The sequence below is a fragment of the Chelonoidis abingdonii genome, chromosome 10, assembly GCF_003597395.2.
Source record: "Chelonoidis abingdonii isolate Lonesome George chromosome 10, CheloAbing_2.0, whole genome shotgun sequence".
NCBI lineage: Eukaryota > Metazoa > Chordata > Testudines > Testudinidae > Chelonoidis > Chelonoidis abingdonii.
The window spans coordinates 40,661,329-40,678,694 of record NC_133778.1 but is presented as its reverse complement, the minus strand read 5'-3'; the positions used below and the strand labels follow the sequence as shown (position 1 = coordinate 40,678,694).

The following is a 17,366-nucleotide window of genomic DNA, read 5'->3' as shown; positions in this document are numbered from 1 at the left end:
ACCCAGGATACCTTCAGTTCTCTGCCTCTTTTTATAATTACTTTTTAATAATGATACATGATTTTTAAACGATAGTGACTTTATTTCCTTAAGCAAGCTGTAATCGAAGGGGGAGGGTGGGTTGATTACAGAGAAGGAGTCAATAAAGGCGGGGGTTCATGAAGGAGAAACAAACACAGTAGTCACACTGTACCCTGGGCAGTGATGAAACTCATTTTCAAAGTTTCTCTGATGTGCACCTCTTCCTGGTGTGCTCTTCTAATCCCCCTTGTGTCTGGCTGCGCGTAATCAGCAGCCAGGTGATTTGCCTCAGCCTCCCACCCTGCCATAAAGGTTTCCCCCTTACTCTCACAGAGATTGTGGAGCACACAGCAAGCAGCAATAACAATGGGGACATTGGTTTGGCTGAGGTCTGAGTGAGTCTAGTAAATCGTGCCAGCCGCGCCTTAAACGGCCAACGATGCACATTCTACCACCATTCTGCACTCTCAGCCTGTGTTTTAGCTGAACGCTCTACCATGCCGGCTCTGCCGATGTAGGCTTCATGAGCCAGGGCCAAGTAGCTGTGTACCCGGGAAATATAGGCATTGCAAACATCCCCAACTGTTATCTGGTCTGGGAGCGGTGTCTTTTTTATTTTGTTTGGTGGAATATAATCTCCCTTGCTGCACCGAAAAAAAGCAAGAGTCAGTGTCTTCTGAAGATGCACCACAGGCATCCGCGTGAACACCCTCCTGGCATCCCCACGGTGATGTTGTGATTTTGAAACTTCTGATTGATTCCACCAGTGCCTGCTAGCGACACCATGGAAAAGTACCCTTCGGTTTTTGTACTGTGTGCCTGTGCTCCCGGTGCCGAATGATAGGATTATGGGTCTCATAAACAGATAGCAGTAGTAATGTCTCTCTCACCTGTTAAGTGAGTTAAAACAAACGTGACCTCGCGGCAAACTGACCGAGGTACGAATCAGAAACAAAGTACTTTTTCAACTGGGGTGGAGTGAAGCATTTGGTTGGTGTTGTTCTTTGTTCTGTGGTGTGACTTTTTTCTCGGGTCTCCAGAGGCAGGAAAATGTTAACAGATTCCTCCAATCTTCTGTTTTTTTATAACTGAAGTCGTCTTCTTGTTCTAATTTCTAGAAAGTTATTCAGGATAAAGGCTAGCTTTAGTCGTTTTAATTGGTTTTCTTTATTTGCAAATGTTATCTGAGCTGGTAGAGAAGTTTTTGGTTTAGAGGTTTTTATGGTATTGGCCCTGAAAGTTTGTAAATTGTTATTCTGCTGCGAGGAGGCTTTTTCTCCATTTTCTATAAGCTGAAAGACCCTGTGATATTACATTTTGTATTTACAGAGATTTCTTACTTTTTCTTTCTTTTATTAAAAACTTTCTTTTTAAAGACCTAATTGATTTTTTTACCCCTTGTTAATGCTAAGGTATTGAGTCTGTACTCACCAAGGACTTGGTGGGAGAGAGAGAGAAGGGGGGGGAAGGTAAATTTCCTCTTTGTTTTAGATTCACGGAGCTTGAATCTGTATTCCCTCTGGGTGAGGGGAAGAGGGGAGGGGTGGAGGTGGAATCCCTCTGTTTTAAGATTCAAGGAGTTTGAATCACTGTCTATCTCTCCAGGATATCCAGGGAGGGAAAGCCTGGGAGGGAGGGGAAGGGGGAGGAGAAACCTGACTTCTCTGTGTTGTGATTCAGGAGTTTGAAGCATGGTAATCTCCTGGTGTATCCAGGGTGGGAAAGATCTGGGAGGAAGAAAGGAGGGAGAAGGGAAATGGTTTATTCCCCTTTGTTGTGAGACTCAAGGAATTTCGGTCTTGGGGTCCCCAGGGAAGGTTGTTGGAGGGACCAGAGTGCCCCACAACACTATATATTTTTGGGTGGTGGCAGCTTATCAGATCTAAGCAGGTAATTAAGCTTAGAGAAATTCATGCTGGTACCCCAATTTTTTGGACTCTAAGGTTCAGATTGGAGAAAGATACCATGACAGGTTCCATCTATCGCCCCCCTACAGTTAGGGAATCCCATTGCAGCAAAGCCATCCACTATGACCTGCACATTTCCCAGAGTCACCACCTTTCGTAGCAGCAGCTTAATGATTGCTTTGGCTACTTGCATCACAGCAGCCCCCACGGTAGGTTTTCCCACTCCAAATTGATTCCCGACTGACTGGTAGTTGTCTGGTGTTGCATGCTTCCAGAGGGCTATTGCCACTCGCTTCTCCACTGTGAGGGCTGCTCTCATCTTGGTATTATGGCGTTTCAGTGCAGGGGAAAGCAAGTCACCAAGTTCCATGAAAGTGCCCTTACACATGCGAAAGTTTTGCAGCCACTGGGAATCGTCCCATACCTCAAAACTATGCGGTCCCACCAGTCTGTGCTTGTTTCCCGGGCCCAAAATCGGCGTTCAATGGCTAGAACCTGCCCCATTACCAGCAGGATCTCCAAAGCGCAGGGGCCCAACGGTTTGAGATAATTCTGTGTCCATGTCCTCATTATCCGTCGCCGTGCTGCTATAAGCCTGCCGCCTCCCTCTTGATGGCGTTGGCGGTCCCGGTTTCAGCATATGACTGCATGAGAATGCGCGAGGTGTTTACAACGTCCACGATGCAGTATTGAATCTGAGCGGGTCCATGCTTGCTGATGCTAATGGCGTTTGCACAAGTTCACCCAGGAAAAAAGGCACAAATGGTTGTCTGCTGCTTCAACAGAAGGGAAGAGTTAAGGCTGTACCAGAACCACCGCGACATGATTTTGCCGCCATCGGGCACTGGTCTCCAACCCAAGAATTCCAAGGGGCGGGGAAGAACTGAGGGAACTATGGGATAAAGCTTTCGGGATAGCATAATCCCAGTGTAAAGCTTCCAGAAATCGAACTCCTAGCCTCGAGAACATGGAACTAGACCCGCCATCAGACTTACATGTGCTTAGTGTGGCCGCGTGCACTCGACTTTATACAATCTGTTTTACAAAACCAGTTTATGTAAAATCGGAATAATCCCGTAGTGTAGACATACCCTTAGTCACAACTTCAGCTATTTTTAGAGCACTAACACAAGCCCCACTACCCTGAGTCTGTCATCTTGGTCTGAGAGGCTTGCTCCTAAATGGTGTATAGACATAGTTTTCCCCTTTTTACATGTGACAACTCACTTCCCTTTTTGTTACTTATAAGGCCGAGTCTATCAAGCATCTGACTCACTGACTTTTGTCCTCATCAGCATGGAAAGAGAAAGCCATCAATGAACATCATAGTTCTGGGCACAGGGTTTGCTAAATAATTTGGGTATCCCCTGCCTGCTGGCGCTGTAACAGCAAAACAAAGCAAAGTTAATATTATGCATGAACAGTGACCTTAAATCGGTGATAGATCTTGAGTAAATGAGTATTAAGAAATTAAATACTTCATCCAAGCTATAAAAATAGTAAAATCTAATGTGAGGACTTTTAAAGTGACAGAATCTGTTTAGAATATTTCTGTTTTGCAAATAAAGATTTGAACTCTTCACAATGTTCACTTAAATTACTAGAAAGCCAAAAACTACACAGTCACAAAACTGGTCAATACGTTAAACTAGAATTATGCTAATTTTAACTAGGAGTCCAGCTCTTGACTTATAACTTAAATGCTCTTAGACTTTGATTTAACAAAATATGATTAAATCTCTGGATTAAATGTTTTAGTTGTTTAAAAGCTACTTTGTTTTATAAAAAAGGCATTATGAAAGGAATAGTTTGTCCGGCAAAGTTTCTAAACATGCAGGTGTCCTAATTAAATGCACAGGCTAGGACACATTAGTTAACCCATGGAGGGAGAGGAAGGGAAATTGTACTTTTCTCTTACGGCTTTTAAAATATCGATTATTTTTTTCAAATTAACTAAAGCAATCAAAATTTACATTTGTGAGCAAAACTACTTAAAAGCATCCCTTTCATGTGACATATTCTCTTCAGCTATTTCTTTTAAATGTCCTTTACATTTATTATTATAGGACCACTTTATGTATTTATTTTGATTTGTTAAAAATGTCTATGCATGTTCTAAGCACCTATAGAAAGCTAAACAAGCATACAACTAAAAAACATAAATAGCCTTAATACAAAATAAACTTCTGTACTATACCTAAAACTTTAACAAAGCTTAACAGATTAATTCATCACAACCATGAAAATCACAAATTACCTACAATTTATACTTAAGAACTCCGCTGTTGGCCTCTACAAATCCATCCACCCATCTCTCCAAGAGAGCCCTGAGAGTCTACATGGGCTTTGTCCATGCACAGCATACCCTGAAGGCCAACAAACCTTAGCCCTGCCAGACCAGGCGTGAGTTCCAGAGCTGAGCACCACTCATGGAAAAAAACATCAGGAACCTCCCACCTTGGTTTGAGCAACTGCAACTACCACAGAGATCATGCATTTAGTTCTCTTCATTACAATGAGTAATTAAGCTTGCATTTTTCTAAGTAGTCAGAATTTCATGGTTCAGGGACACATCTCTTTTTATAGCACCAGCTAAGGACAGTCAGGCTTAAAACTTATTACATCTAAAACTTAGGTCAACTTATCTATGGCACTCAGGGGTGTGAAAAATTCATAGTTAAAGCATCTTAACGCCCAGTGTAGACACTTGTAGGTCAATAGAAGATTTATGTTAACCTAGCTACCACCTCTCAGAGGGGTGAATTAACTATAGCGATGGAAAAAACCCTTTCATCACTGTGGCAAGTGTCTATACCACAGATGCTACGGTGGCACACCTGCAGCGCAATAGCTGTGCCATTGTAGTATCTGTAGTGTACACATAGCCTCAGTGTTATTAGCATTAGTCCCTCAAGTGTGCACTTGAAACATACTTTCCTCTCACTAGCCTGCACAACATGAATAGTTTGACTCTCCCCTGTTTGTTGCAAGTACACTCTCTGCACTAACACTTGAGTTTCTTCATTCATTCATTCATTCGTTCATAGACATTGCTAGGGCTTGGCCTGAAGGCGACTGCCCCATAGACATGTGGCAGCAACTCCATCTTCCCTTGACCCTCAAAATATTTTTACATTTTTAAGATAATTTAATACTTGTTTAAAGTCCCAGTGTATTTGACATCCCTAAAGACTGAAGTCCACTATTTAGCCTCACAGACAGTGGTAGCACAAGCTTCCACACAAGCCCACCAGTGTGCTTCACTCCTGATCTGCAGACCTCTTCAGGCAAGAGGATGATTACCATAGGTCCAAACATGCTGTACCTCTCAGGGAACTACTACCAAGATGAAGTGCTTTACATTTCTAAGCCACTTATCCTGCAAACTTCACGTATGTCATCACTAAGTATTTCTAGGATTGGGAATTGAGTCAATACAAATTCAGCCCAGTTCAATAGTGACCAGAATTCATTAGCTGGTGACAGCTGTTCAGTGGTACAAATACAATGAGTTTGTGAACTCCATTAGTTCCATATCCACATGTCTATATCAGACATATCACCAACAAAACCAAGTCTCCATGAAGATTCAAATTACCCTTCTAACCTTCTGGATCAGTTATACAAAAAATAATTCAGTCTCCATAGTTTTCCGTCCAGCAACTTTCACAACCCGCAATTTATATTTAAAAAACTAATGACCAGTATCATCACTGGTATCTCACTGAAGAGCATGACTGCACAGAATAGCAAGCACACTTTCAGCGAGTTGCATAGTATAATTGCCCTGCTAATATTGTTGAATATTATTGAAAAATAACAATGCAGAGCATAATTAGACTTTTCTTCTTTCCCCCTGCTCAGATTAAAGGTATTTTATTTTCAATGAGGAAAAAAAAATTGGAAAGAAATTCTCATTTCAATTATCTTGTCTTTCCTAATCATAAATAAATGCCTTTTTTTTTCAATAAATGTATGATAAAATGCCTTTGCTTAGGTTTTTTTTTTTAATTTGACAATGTATGTGTACTAGTTATGTTGTCTTTTGCCAGACTTATGGAACCGCATTATAAGAAAGCAAAGAAAGCGTTATAATGAACTATTAAGGCCATCATCTTGCAACGATTTAGCCATATGCTTAACTTTTGTGCACACAAGTAATATCACTGATTTCACTGAGACTACTCTCCTATAAAGTTAAGCATGTGTGTAAGTCTTTGCTCCATCAGGGACTATACTTAAAAGTTATTCTTAAGTGTGTACTTAAGTTATTCTTATTTATACCAGCACTGTAAATTTTCATGATCTTTATAAATTAAGGCATTTTGCTTGTGCTTACTGTGGCTGATTTACTGAAAAGTGCCAATAACATTTTAATTAAAAAAAAACCTCAAACGTACCTTCAAACTGTTCGTCTAGTTTATAGAGAAAATCCTTTAAAATAATCGCAGGGCCTTTTTACTAATTTCCCCCCAGGACTGCCTCTCTGTGTATAGCTAAAGAGACTGTTTAACAAGTAAGAACAGTAGCACAGTGCACAGAGTTCACAACATTAGTTATTTCCCACTCAGGCGCCCCGCGACCTTTCTGCATAGCAACGTCTAGCCCCCGGGATTGCGTGTGACAACCCCCTCCCATCTGGCACTTAACAGGACCTGCGGGAGCTCGGCTCAGCGCCCCAGCCCGGCTGCTGCCGTAACACTCTCCGTGCGGCTGGGAAAAGGAATCCGGAACGACAGGCAGGCGCCACACGCGCGAGGAGGCGCACGGAGAGGCCAGGGCAAAGGATTCGGGGAGTTGTAGTTTTGGCGCGTCATCGGGAAGCGTCTGAAAACTACCCTCCCCGGCGCCGAGCTGTGGGAGAAAGGAGCGGGCGGGGCCGGGGAGAGGCCTGGCCTGCAGCACAGACACGCTGGGGACTGACGGGGGCAGTAAGTAATGGCCGCTGGAAAGTTGTGTTACTCTCCTCCCGTCGCCAATGGCTGGTGGTGCGTTCCTCTGAGAGCCCGGCCAGGCTCCAGGCGCTGCTGTCAGCCCACAGGCTTGCCGCAAACTGGCCGTGAACAGCTTCATACATATGCATTGCCACGGCCGGGTGAGCTGCGGCTGCCAACAGGGAGAGCAGCGGGGCTCACGGACCCTCTCTTGGGGCCCGGGGAGGCAGGCAGGGCAGGGGGTTCCCATCTGCATCCAGGCTGGAGTGTAGCGAGGGCTGTGGAGGCAGCTCTTTCCCGCTTGCTGTGCCCGCGGAGGGCTCCAGGATTTGGGGGAGGGAGAAGGAAGCATCAGCCGGGGGGGTCCATGATACTTGTGACATTGAAAGATGATCAGGCACATGCATTGTTGTCTCCTTATATTGAACAGCCCCGCGCTTGCTGCCGGAGCCAGGAATTAGAAGGGATTCGAGCTTTTCCCAAGAAATAAAAATGTCCCCAGATTCAGCCGCTTCTTCCTCCTCCTCAGCCGCGAGACTCTCCTCCAATGCTTTTAAAATTCACAATGTCTGCCGCCTTCTAACCAGGAGATCTCATGGATTTTATACAAAAGATGCAGGTGTCGCTCACAGAAAAAACATGGGAATCCTAAGAAAGCTAGTGTGTCAGGTAACCGCTTATAACATTTTCCAGCAGTGACTCAATCCTTGTTTGGAACCTGATTTCTTCATTCCAGATGTTGTGAACTCCAGTTTAGTGCAGGAATTTGGGTAACCTCTCGACCAAACTCTGAACGGGAGAAGTTTGTGAGAGAGCGAACAGCGTGAGTTTTTGATTAAGGATGAGAGAGTTAGCAATACTATTAAACTTACCTCTGAAAAAATCTGGAAAAGATGCAGCATCTTTATTATTCAAATCTGAAGAATATTGTATGGTGGAAAAAATGGCATTACCATTTCTAAATCAAACTTTTACTTTATAACAGTATTACTATCTGACTCTCTTTTTAAACTCTTTCACTCAGATTTCTTAATCCTGGGGACTATTATTGTACACAATTATATAATACTTAATATTAAAATTATGCTAACGGTGTAAGGGACATCATCAACTTTAAATTTGACCTCAAAACTCTAAGGGTTTGTCTACATGTGCAGTGGTGCAGGCTGCCCCGCTATAGACCCCTGGGGGAAATCTGTGCCAAACTTCTCAAAATAACGCTATATATTCACACCAGTTTCAATTATTTTGGTAATTTATTTCAAAATACCTGTCAGCAAGTATGTCTGTAACAATACAAAAAAAAAAATCAGGATTTTTTTTTGACAAACATATTTCTCACTGGGCATGTTAATACAGAATTTTGAGTAATTTATTTAAACTACAATACAGATCTATATTTCCTCCACCCCTTAGAAGCAGTGCAAAGGCTTAGGGTAGGCAGGGGTAACAGAGATGCTGAGGGAGAGGGAAGGAGCCTGGGAGAGAACCTGAAGGGTTGTTGGGTGTGAGTGGGAGAAGTATAGAACAGGGTTTTTTGTTATGGAGTAAGGAAGCCTCCCCCACGCAGCCCCTGGCTGACCCCATGTGTCCCTACAGCCCCTACCCCCTCTCCCTCATGTTGCTCTGCAGCCCCCTAGCTCCCATCCCCATGTGGCCCTGCAGCAGGGATGCTGGAACATGGAGGGCCATGCTTGCCCCTCCCCTCCCATTTTTTACCAACCATAAGGGCAAGTGACAGGGAGGAGAGGAGCAAGCAGGTGGCAGGGTCTTGGGGGAAGAGGCTGTACGAGGGCAGGGTCTTGGGAAAGGGGGCAGCGAGAGGGTGGGGCTCAGGAATAAGGGGCAGTGTGGGCTTGCGGGGGGGACATTTTGGGTGCCTGTGCCGTCCCCCCCCCACTTTTAGAGTGCTTCTGCCCTCCCATTCAGCCCCTGCTCAATGTTGTCGTCCCATTAGCCCTTCTGAACACCAGTCTGTTACAGGGCTGCCCCCCGCCGCCAAATTGCTGCCAAAGTGCCGGAAGGACCCAGTGCCACAGGTCTTCGGGGCACTTCGGTGGCGGGTCCCGAAGCGGAAGGACCCCCCCGCCGCCGAATTCCTGACAACAACCTGGAGCGGAAGACGCTCCGGGGGCCTGGGCCCCACGAGAGTTTTCTGGGGCCCCCAGAGTGAGTGAAGGACCCCGCCCATGGCCCTCGAAAAATTCGGGGCCCCTGCAGAGCCTGGGGGCAAATTGCCCCTCTCCTCCCCCCCCCCCCCGGGCAGCCCTGGACTGTTAATCCCCCAAATCCTATAACTCTTAATGGGGCTGGCACGCAGAGCACCCTGAGGAACTGCAGCCAGCAGCTGACAGTTCTGGTGCACAGTGGCCCCTGGTGGGCAAAAGGCAGAACTGCAGAGCCTCTGGCAGAATATTTCCTGCAGAGGGACATGAATTCTGCATGTGCACAGAATTCCCCCAGGAATAACTAGCACTTTAGTGAAGATTCCACTACACCAATAGGAGAGCTTCTCCCATCGGTATAGTTAATTCACCTCCACGAGAATCAATAGCTATGTCGGCAGGAGAAGCACTCCCATCACATAGAGCTGTCTACACAGGCAGTTAGGTTGGTATAACTCAGGAATTTTTCATACCTCTGAATGAGTTATACCAGTGTAAATTAGTAGTGTAGATCTGGCTTAAGTCCAACAGAATTGTTTCCACAATTAAAAAAATCAATAGTTTTCTGTAAACAAATAAACATGCCTCTGAAGTGGAAACCAAACATTGCAGCACTGGGAAATTGAAATTGCAGCTGATTATAAACCAGAGTGAAACTGATTTAAATTCTGTTATTGCTCAAGCTGAGAGAAATGTAGAAATAGCACACATAGGGACAATTAAATTAGTATTTAAAAATTACTTTGGTTTTAACAATCTAAGGTATTAGGCCCCATTTATGCAATCAGATGTGTGAAGGGGGATTCCTGCACTCACATAGGGCCCCACTGAAGCTAATGGGGCTTTGTCCGACTATAGCCCACCTACATGCATCTCATAAAGGATTGGGGCTTTAATTAATACAGATACAATTATTTACAATCCCATATCCTGATATCATTAATACACACGAGTAACTTTATGCATGTGAGTAATTCAAGTGAACTCATTAACATCTTGCATTCATTACACAAGCATGTAAACTCCCTCCCGTGCCTTCCTCCAAACACCAAAAGTAGGCTGGATCCCAAAACACCATGAATTCAGCGGGACTACTAACATATATATAGGTACTTATGCATATTTGCAATATCAGAGCCTATCATTTTTAAGTTGAAAAGGTTGCATACAAATTTTATTACCAATTTTATTTTTAACCTGTGTCGGTTAATGATAAACATTTATTTTCCATGATGCCCATGAAGTGGTAAAGCTTCTCTTTTCATTTTTTTGTCCCTAGTTTTCTTATAAAGGCCATTCATAAGTTTTTGTTACATTTTCCTCCACCGTATACCCCACTCCAGCTTTTCTGGATTTACTTTTCAAATACTTTTGAGTCAAAGCCCTGCTTGCCTTATTTCAGTGCCTACTGTATTCACAACTGGAAGTATCCAGTGCACAAACATAGAAAGAAGGAAAGAAAAATATAAAATGGCTAGATAACTCCAGGAGAGTTATTTATTTATTTTAAAAGTCCTTTATGTGTTCCACAGACTATGTTAAACTAATGTAAGTTATTAAGCGGTAGCGGCAAGTGAAATATTTTCCAAAACCACAGCTTGTCATAAAAGCCTTCATCTACTCATTGTCTATTTCAGAAAAGTACTAAATTCAAGAATGTTTGGACAACTCATTCCACATCTCCTATTGCTTATGAGCATGGAAGAATTTATTTTGACAACTACCGGTGCTGTGTGAGCAGGTAATTATTTGATTGCCAAAAATTGCCATTATTTTTCATTTTAATACTCAGGCTCTGATCTTAGAAACTCACATGAGTAGTCCCACTGAGTTGAACGGGATTACTTGTATAAGCGCAGATACCCATATGCCTAATTGTTCGCAGGATTGGACCCTTATTTTATTATCTTTAAGTGTTAGACAATAGCTGTATTGCATTGCTTTTGGCAAGGTATGGCCTGATCCTGTGAGGTGCTGCTTATGTTCAACTATCACTGGACTTTAATGGGAGTTTAAGATGTTCAGCACCGCACAGAATTCAAATTAAACAGACTGAACACTAGTTTTATTTCTTGTAGTTGTCACCTGGCCTCAGTGGGTCACAGCGGAGGATGCCAAATTCAGGGCAAACTGATGGGAAATAGGGCATTCTCACCCTAAATTGGTGGATATTCTATCATTAGACTATACCAAGCCAGTAGCAAAAGTAAACTTCTGCCTCAGCACATTGATTATCAAGAAGTCAAAGGTGCAGTCTCTTTAGGCATTACAGCCCTTGTCTCACCACGCAGACACTGGACTCTATGATGAGTGGTTACTAAAAAACAATTTAATCAAACATAGGGTTCTTTTACCCCCAAGAGATCAGGAACATAGGCAGATCAATGTATAAGTGAGATCTTACCCAATAATCATGCTGATGCCAATCCTTTAGTAACTATAAACTAAAAGTTTAATAATAAAAGAATAAGACAGTTGTTCATAGAATATCAGGGTTGGAAGGGACCTCAGGTCATTTAGTCCAACTTCTGGCTCAAAGCAGGATCAATCTCCAGCCAGATTTTTGCCCACATCCCTAAATGGCGCCCTCAAGGATTGAGCTCACAACCCTAGGTTTAGGGGCCAAGGTGCAAACCACTGAGCCATCCCTCTCCCCAATAGTTAATAGATCAAATAATTGCAAAGTTCTTATATTAGGTTTATAGCAGTGGATTAAACTGCTATCTTGTAAAGTCTCTCAGGTGAATCAGGGCAGGAAAGAGGCAAAGTGGAGATATTTCAGGGGCTTTTATATTCTGTGCCATGGGTCTGGAAATTTACTGTCTCAAAACAAAGCTCACAGCCCAGTTTATGGAAAGTTACTGGCTCAAGGTGGAGTTCAAGATCACGTAAGCATATCACATGTGCTTACATGGCTTGATGATTCACAGGGGTAGCCATTGCCTATATTCATGCTGAGGCATCCACAGGAAGAGCTATCTAGGTGGAATGGGTTTCCTCTATGACCCATTGTTAGAGTGAAGTGTCCTGAATGGGTCATCAACACATAGCTGATCTGGCTCTAATGTAAATCTATCTGGTTGGTTGGTGTTACCCAAGAATACCACACGTTTAAGATTAGGGCTGCCATGCAATTAAAAAAATTAATTGTGATTAACCGCATGAGTAATTGTACCATTAAACAATAATAGAATACTATTTAAATATTTTTGTATGTTTTCTACATTTTCAAATATATTGATTTCAATTACAACACAGAATAGAAAGCGTACAGTGCTCACTTTATATTTATTTTTTATTACAAATATTTTCACTGTAAAGAAAAGAAATAGTATTTTCAATTCACCTAATAAGTACTGTAGTGCAGTCTCTTTATCATGAAAGTTGAACTTACAAATGTTGAATTATGTACAGAAAAATAACTTCATTCAAAAACAAAAATTGTAAAACATTAGAGCCTACAAGTCCACTCAATACTACTTCAGCCAATCGCTCAGACAAACATTTGCAGGAGATAATGCTGTCTGCTTCTTGTTTACAATGGCACCTGAAAGTGAGAACAGGTGTTCGCATGAAACTGTTGTAACCAGTGTCACAAGATATTTAGGTGTCAGATGCACTTTAATGGGGGTTGAAGATACTTATCATCTTGTAGGATCAGGCCCCATTTTAGCATGTGATTTCCAGCACGTAAAATGCCTTGTGAATGATGTCATTTAATAAGTCCAAAAGAAGAAGACAGAACTAGAGACAGAGTTCATTTCAGGAAACATGTGTTGCTAAATTCTTAAACCATACAAGAATTCTCAGCTTCTGGCACCCACGCCATGAAAGGCACAACACTCTGATACACTGGAAGAGATTCCTCCTGATGTTACTTAATGGGTCAAATTCTGCTGTCAGCTACACAGTGCAAGTCAATGAAGTTACTCTAGATTTAAACAGGAGTAACTCAGAAGAATTTGGCACAATAACTTGTTACAAACTGATAGTTCCCCCCACCTCAAGTTCTAACCTATATAGGTTCTTATATCACTCTCATGACTCTAGAATCTGAGCACCTTCTAGTAGTGCAATTAGCAACATGAGTAACATCTGTCATTTGTCCTTCATTCTTTTTCTCCTCCTCACTCCAGGGGGAGAGTTGTTCATGCAGTGAAGTATTTTGTTTTGGTAGAGTTTTAGAGTGAGTGTGAGTGTGTGCATGCGCTGCAATGATTTTGCATTAGAGAAGGCAAGGTGGAAGAAGTGTGTCATGCACTTGGAGCTGCAGGTGGTGAGGTTTTTGATGATGGTCTGCTCCTGAGTTAATTTTCATATATTCTGTTTAGTTCTTTTTTTAAGTATGTTACTAAAATAAGAACATTATTGGTACATCTCTTGTCTAAAATGTTTACCTAGACGAAAAGTGATCTTTTTAATAGCATCTTATAGTGGGGGGGTGGGGTTACCCAAATTCTGAAAGTAGCATAGACAGACAATTACCAAAATAAGAATAGCCTAGCATGCTGGGAAGTTCAGAATGCTGACTTCATGAGGAGGAGGTAATGATTTATAATAGTGCATAAAGTGACCTGTTGACAGAGGTAGTTTATAAAGTAGACTGATCATTTATAATCTTTTTTCCTCAGCATTGCACGAGAGCCAAGAATACTTTATCAACTGCCAGCATGTTCTAAATCAGAAAAAATAGAGGATGCATTATTATTGGAATGCCCATTGGTAAGGTTACTTTTTACTGAAGGAATTTTGAAAACAAAATATAGCAACTGTTTTAGCTGTGGAAGAACAATTCACTGTAGACAAAATTGAAACCAAACATTTTAAAAAATGGGAATGACGTTTATTACAAATTATGGTCAGTTTATGTCTTCAGATGGCTGTGTATGGCTCCCATTGAAGTTGGAGGGAGTTTTGCTGTTACTTCATGGAAGAAGCCAAGTATTCGGAGACCATATTATCAACCTGCTCTTCTCTAACATTTTCAGTTAACCTAAATAAGTTCAAAACAGTATACATTAATACATTATGCTTTTCTTTGCTTGGAGCAGTTATTTAATGGGTCAGTTGCACTGTTTGTAACAACATTCTTGTTAACAACTATCACATTGCTTGTCAGGAATGATGATCTTCACACAGTAGATAAGTGAGAATTTTTGCATTGAAATGGGCTTAGACACTAGAGAACACTCTCTTCTCTGAGTTAAGTAATCATCTTTGAAAAAATTCCATGAAAATACAGGGTTCATTTAAAGTTTGCAGAATCTGACCTCCAGTCCGAGCCAAACATCTACACACTATTTTTAGTGGCATAGCACAAGTCTGTAGACAGGGGCTCTGAGACTTGCTGCCATGGGTTTCTGCTTGCCACGTACACACATCCTTATTGACTACAGCTGGTCATAACTCTACTGGCATTTTAGCTCACTATTTTCATTTGCGCACAGCTTTCTCTAAACTTCATTTTTTTGACTGAAATTGTCATACTTTCTCTCAGACCAAAGGTGACTTTTAGGGAAAGACTGAGTGGTTTTCTCATATTAAGATTTATTTGCATCTGGCTAACTCAAATAGGGGAACTCTAAAATATGACATTTTGTGCATGGCAAATTCTACTGGGAAATAGTCTGGTAATTTTGAGAAAAATTAGTAAATATTTTAAAATGTGCATTAATGAATGCAAACTACAACACTTTAATAGTCTTTTTTTTAGTTATGTTATTGCATATGGTATAATAATATCCGTGTGACTTTATAGTGCCACATTTCTCCACTATGCTGCTCCTAGATTTCTGCCTCCTGTAAGCAGCTGAGTGTCTAACTCCCACAGGAGTTGAGGATAGTCAGCATCTTGCAGGATCAGGCCCATACCGAGAAATGCAGTTTAAATCCCATGGAGTCATGCAAAAACAATTGGATAACTCCGTAGTGTCAGAGGGGGGTGCAGGGCTTAGGGCAGAGGGCTGGGGATGTGGGGGGCGGGGTTCAGGAGTCAGGGCAGGGGACTGGGGATGTAGGCTGGAGTAGTGGGGATGCTCACGGCAGGGAGCTTAAGGGGATATGCCCTAATTCCACCCTCATTCCCCAAGGCCCCATCCCTGCCTCTTCTCCGGAGCAGTGAGCGCACTGTGGCTGCAGTTCCCGCTCTGCTTCTCCCACTCCCTCCAGGGCCGCAGGGAGGGAGAGGAGGAGGGGCAGGAACCCAGTACGTTGGGGAAAGAGGCAGGGAGGAGGGAGCTTGGCTGCCGGTGGAGGCTGCCCTGCAGCAACAGCAGCCGGCAGGACCAAACTTCTGTCCCCTGCCCCTGCAAGAGAGAGCAGTGGGCAGGGGCGGAAAAGAGCAGGCTGGGCCTGGCAGGATTTTTAATGGCATGCTGCTGCCTGCTAGGGTCCCGGCCACTGGCCCCACCCAGCCCATTGCCAGCCAGGGTTCCGCAGCAGGCTGGGACCCCAGCAGCGTGCCATTAAAAATCAGCTCCTGTGCCGTCTTTGTGCCATATGTTGCCGAGCCCTGGCCTAGTTTCTCCTTCTGTTTCTTTTTTAGGGAATCCATGTTTAATTCAGATTTGCTGGCCAACTGTGCATATAGTGTTGCTGTAGGTCTTGGCAATCTGGTAATATTTGAGAAATGAATGCAGTTCAGGTGGGTCAGGGTAGCATAGGCATTGGGGCCCAACAGATGGGAGATGGCATGTTTAAGTTGGACGTATTTCCACTCCTTCTTAGTCTATAGATCAGAGGTCAGCAACCTTTCAGAAGTGGTGTGCCGAGTCTTCATTTATTCACTCTAATTTAAGGTTTTGCATGCCAGTAATACATTTTAATGTTTTTAGAAGGTCTCTTTCTATAAGTCTATAATATATAACTAAACTATTGTTGTATGTAAAGTAAATAAGGTCTTTAAAATGCCTAAGAACCTTCATTTAAAATTAAATTAAAATGCAGAGCCCCCCGGACTGGTGGCCAGGACCCAGGCAGAGTGAGTGCCACTGAAAATCAGTTCATGTGCCACCTTTGGCACACGTGCCATAGGTTGCCTACCCCTGCTATAGATTGAACCTTCTTTGAGTATTATAAAAGGGAGGAAGGTATCATTTTCAGTCAATTGAATGATGGTCAGAATTCCTTTCCTAATTAAATCTGGCCAAATGATGGGGTTGTCTGCTATACAGAATTTCAAGTTACCCCAGATAAAGAGTCTTTGTTATGTAGAAGAGGGTGATTTTTAAATTTAGTAGACATAGTTTGCCAAATATTTTTGTCTGCGACAATAGCTGGTAGTTGTTCTTTAGGGAAACAGTAGTAATCTAAGTGCAGTGCATTGGAAAAGGGTAAAGGAACAAACAGTTCTGCTTCCAGCTGGAACCAATCTGAGTTTCTAAAGCACAAGGGAATGAGCCATTGTGCTGATGGCTAAGGATTATTGCTTGATGGTTGGGACATCTAAAATCTGTTTTGAGAGGGAACTGTAATCTTTGTAAGGAGATTCTGGGTTTGTTACCAGCACCCTACAAAACAGACGGGAACATGTTGTCAATTTTGGTAAAATAAAAAGGAGAAATATGGGTAGGAAAGGAATTCAGAGTAAAAAGGATCCTCAGAATGGCATTCATTTTGACTGTTTATTTTTTCCCAAAGGGAGAGAGGTAGTGCCTGCTATCTATATAAATAGTTTGTTAACTGCATGATTAATGGGGTGAGGGTAACCTTGACTGTGCTTTTAATTTCCTTAAGGAAGAGGATGCCAAAATATCTGAGATTTGGTTTTTTTTTATCTAAATATCCCTATACAGGTAGAGCCACTTCCATCTAAATCCAAAGAGATCTTTATTGTTTCAAATTTATCTTGTAGCCAGAGAATTTACCAGTTATCTATAGTTTGTAGACTATTTAGAACAGATTGATTTGGATTTTTAATATATAGGAGGATGTCATCTCCATATAGAAAAATTTGTCTCCTGAGTCTCTGATTTAATCCACTGAATAGTTTGATGTTCCCTAATTTCTACTGCAAGTGTTCTAATGCTAGATTGAATAGGAAGGGAGAAAGAGAAGGCATCCCTGTCTTGCTCCCTGAAACAGGTCAAAGGGGCAGGGAGATATTGTGCTACACCTTTCCCCCAATATAACACGAATTTGGATATAATGCGGTAAAGCAGTGCGGGGGAGAGGGGGTAGAACTGTGCACTCCGATGGATCAAAGCAAGTTCAATATAACGCGGTTTCACGTATAACGCAGTAAGATTTTTTGGCTCCCGAGGACAGCATTATATCGAGGTAGAGATGTATTTGTTATATTCCAATCCCAATTCTTGGATCCTAACAGCTTTATCCATGAA

At 42.4% G+C, this 17,366-nt stretch overlaps 2 protein-coding genes across 6 annotated transcripts in view; one reads left to right on the top strand and one right to left on the bottom strand.

The window, feature by feature from the left end:
* The window catches only part of METTL8 (methyltransferase 8, tRNA N3-cytidine), a 70,893-nt gene extending 64,237 nt beyond the window's left edge, over positions 1–6,656 (bottom strand). For 2 of the 3 annotated variants that reach the window (XM_032771048.2, XM_032771051.2), the window contains exon 1: positions 6,329–6,651. The gene's annotated coding sequence lies outside the window, so the exon portion shown is untranslated. Of the gene's footprint in view, positions 1–6,328 lie in introns of all 3 variants that reach the window. The other variant, XM_075070123.1, reaches the window with a different exon arrangement.
* A 63-nt stretch (positions 6,657–6,719) lies between these two features.
* The window catches only part of DCAF17 (DDB1 and CUL4 associated factor 17), a 45,666-nt gene continuing 35,019 nt past the window's right edge, over positions 6,720–17,366 (top strand). For 2 of the 3 annotated variants that reach the window (XR_012656648.1, XM_075070122.1), the window contains exons 1-4: positions 6,792–6,859; positions 7,293–7,531; positions 10,665–10,768; positions 13,659–13,749. Coding sequence is in view for 2 of the 3 variants with exons in the window: in XM_075070122.1 (XP_074926223.1) it covers positions 7,355–7,531; positions 10,665–10,768; positions 13,659–13,749 (372 nt within the window). In the remaining variant the exon portion in view is untranslated. Of the gene's footprint in view, positions 6,860–7,292; positions 7,532–10,664; positions 10,769–13,658; positions 13,750–17,366 lie in introns of all 3 variants that reach the window. The other variant, XM_032771046.2, reaches the window with a different exon arrangement.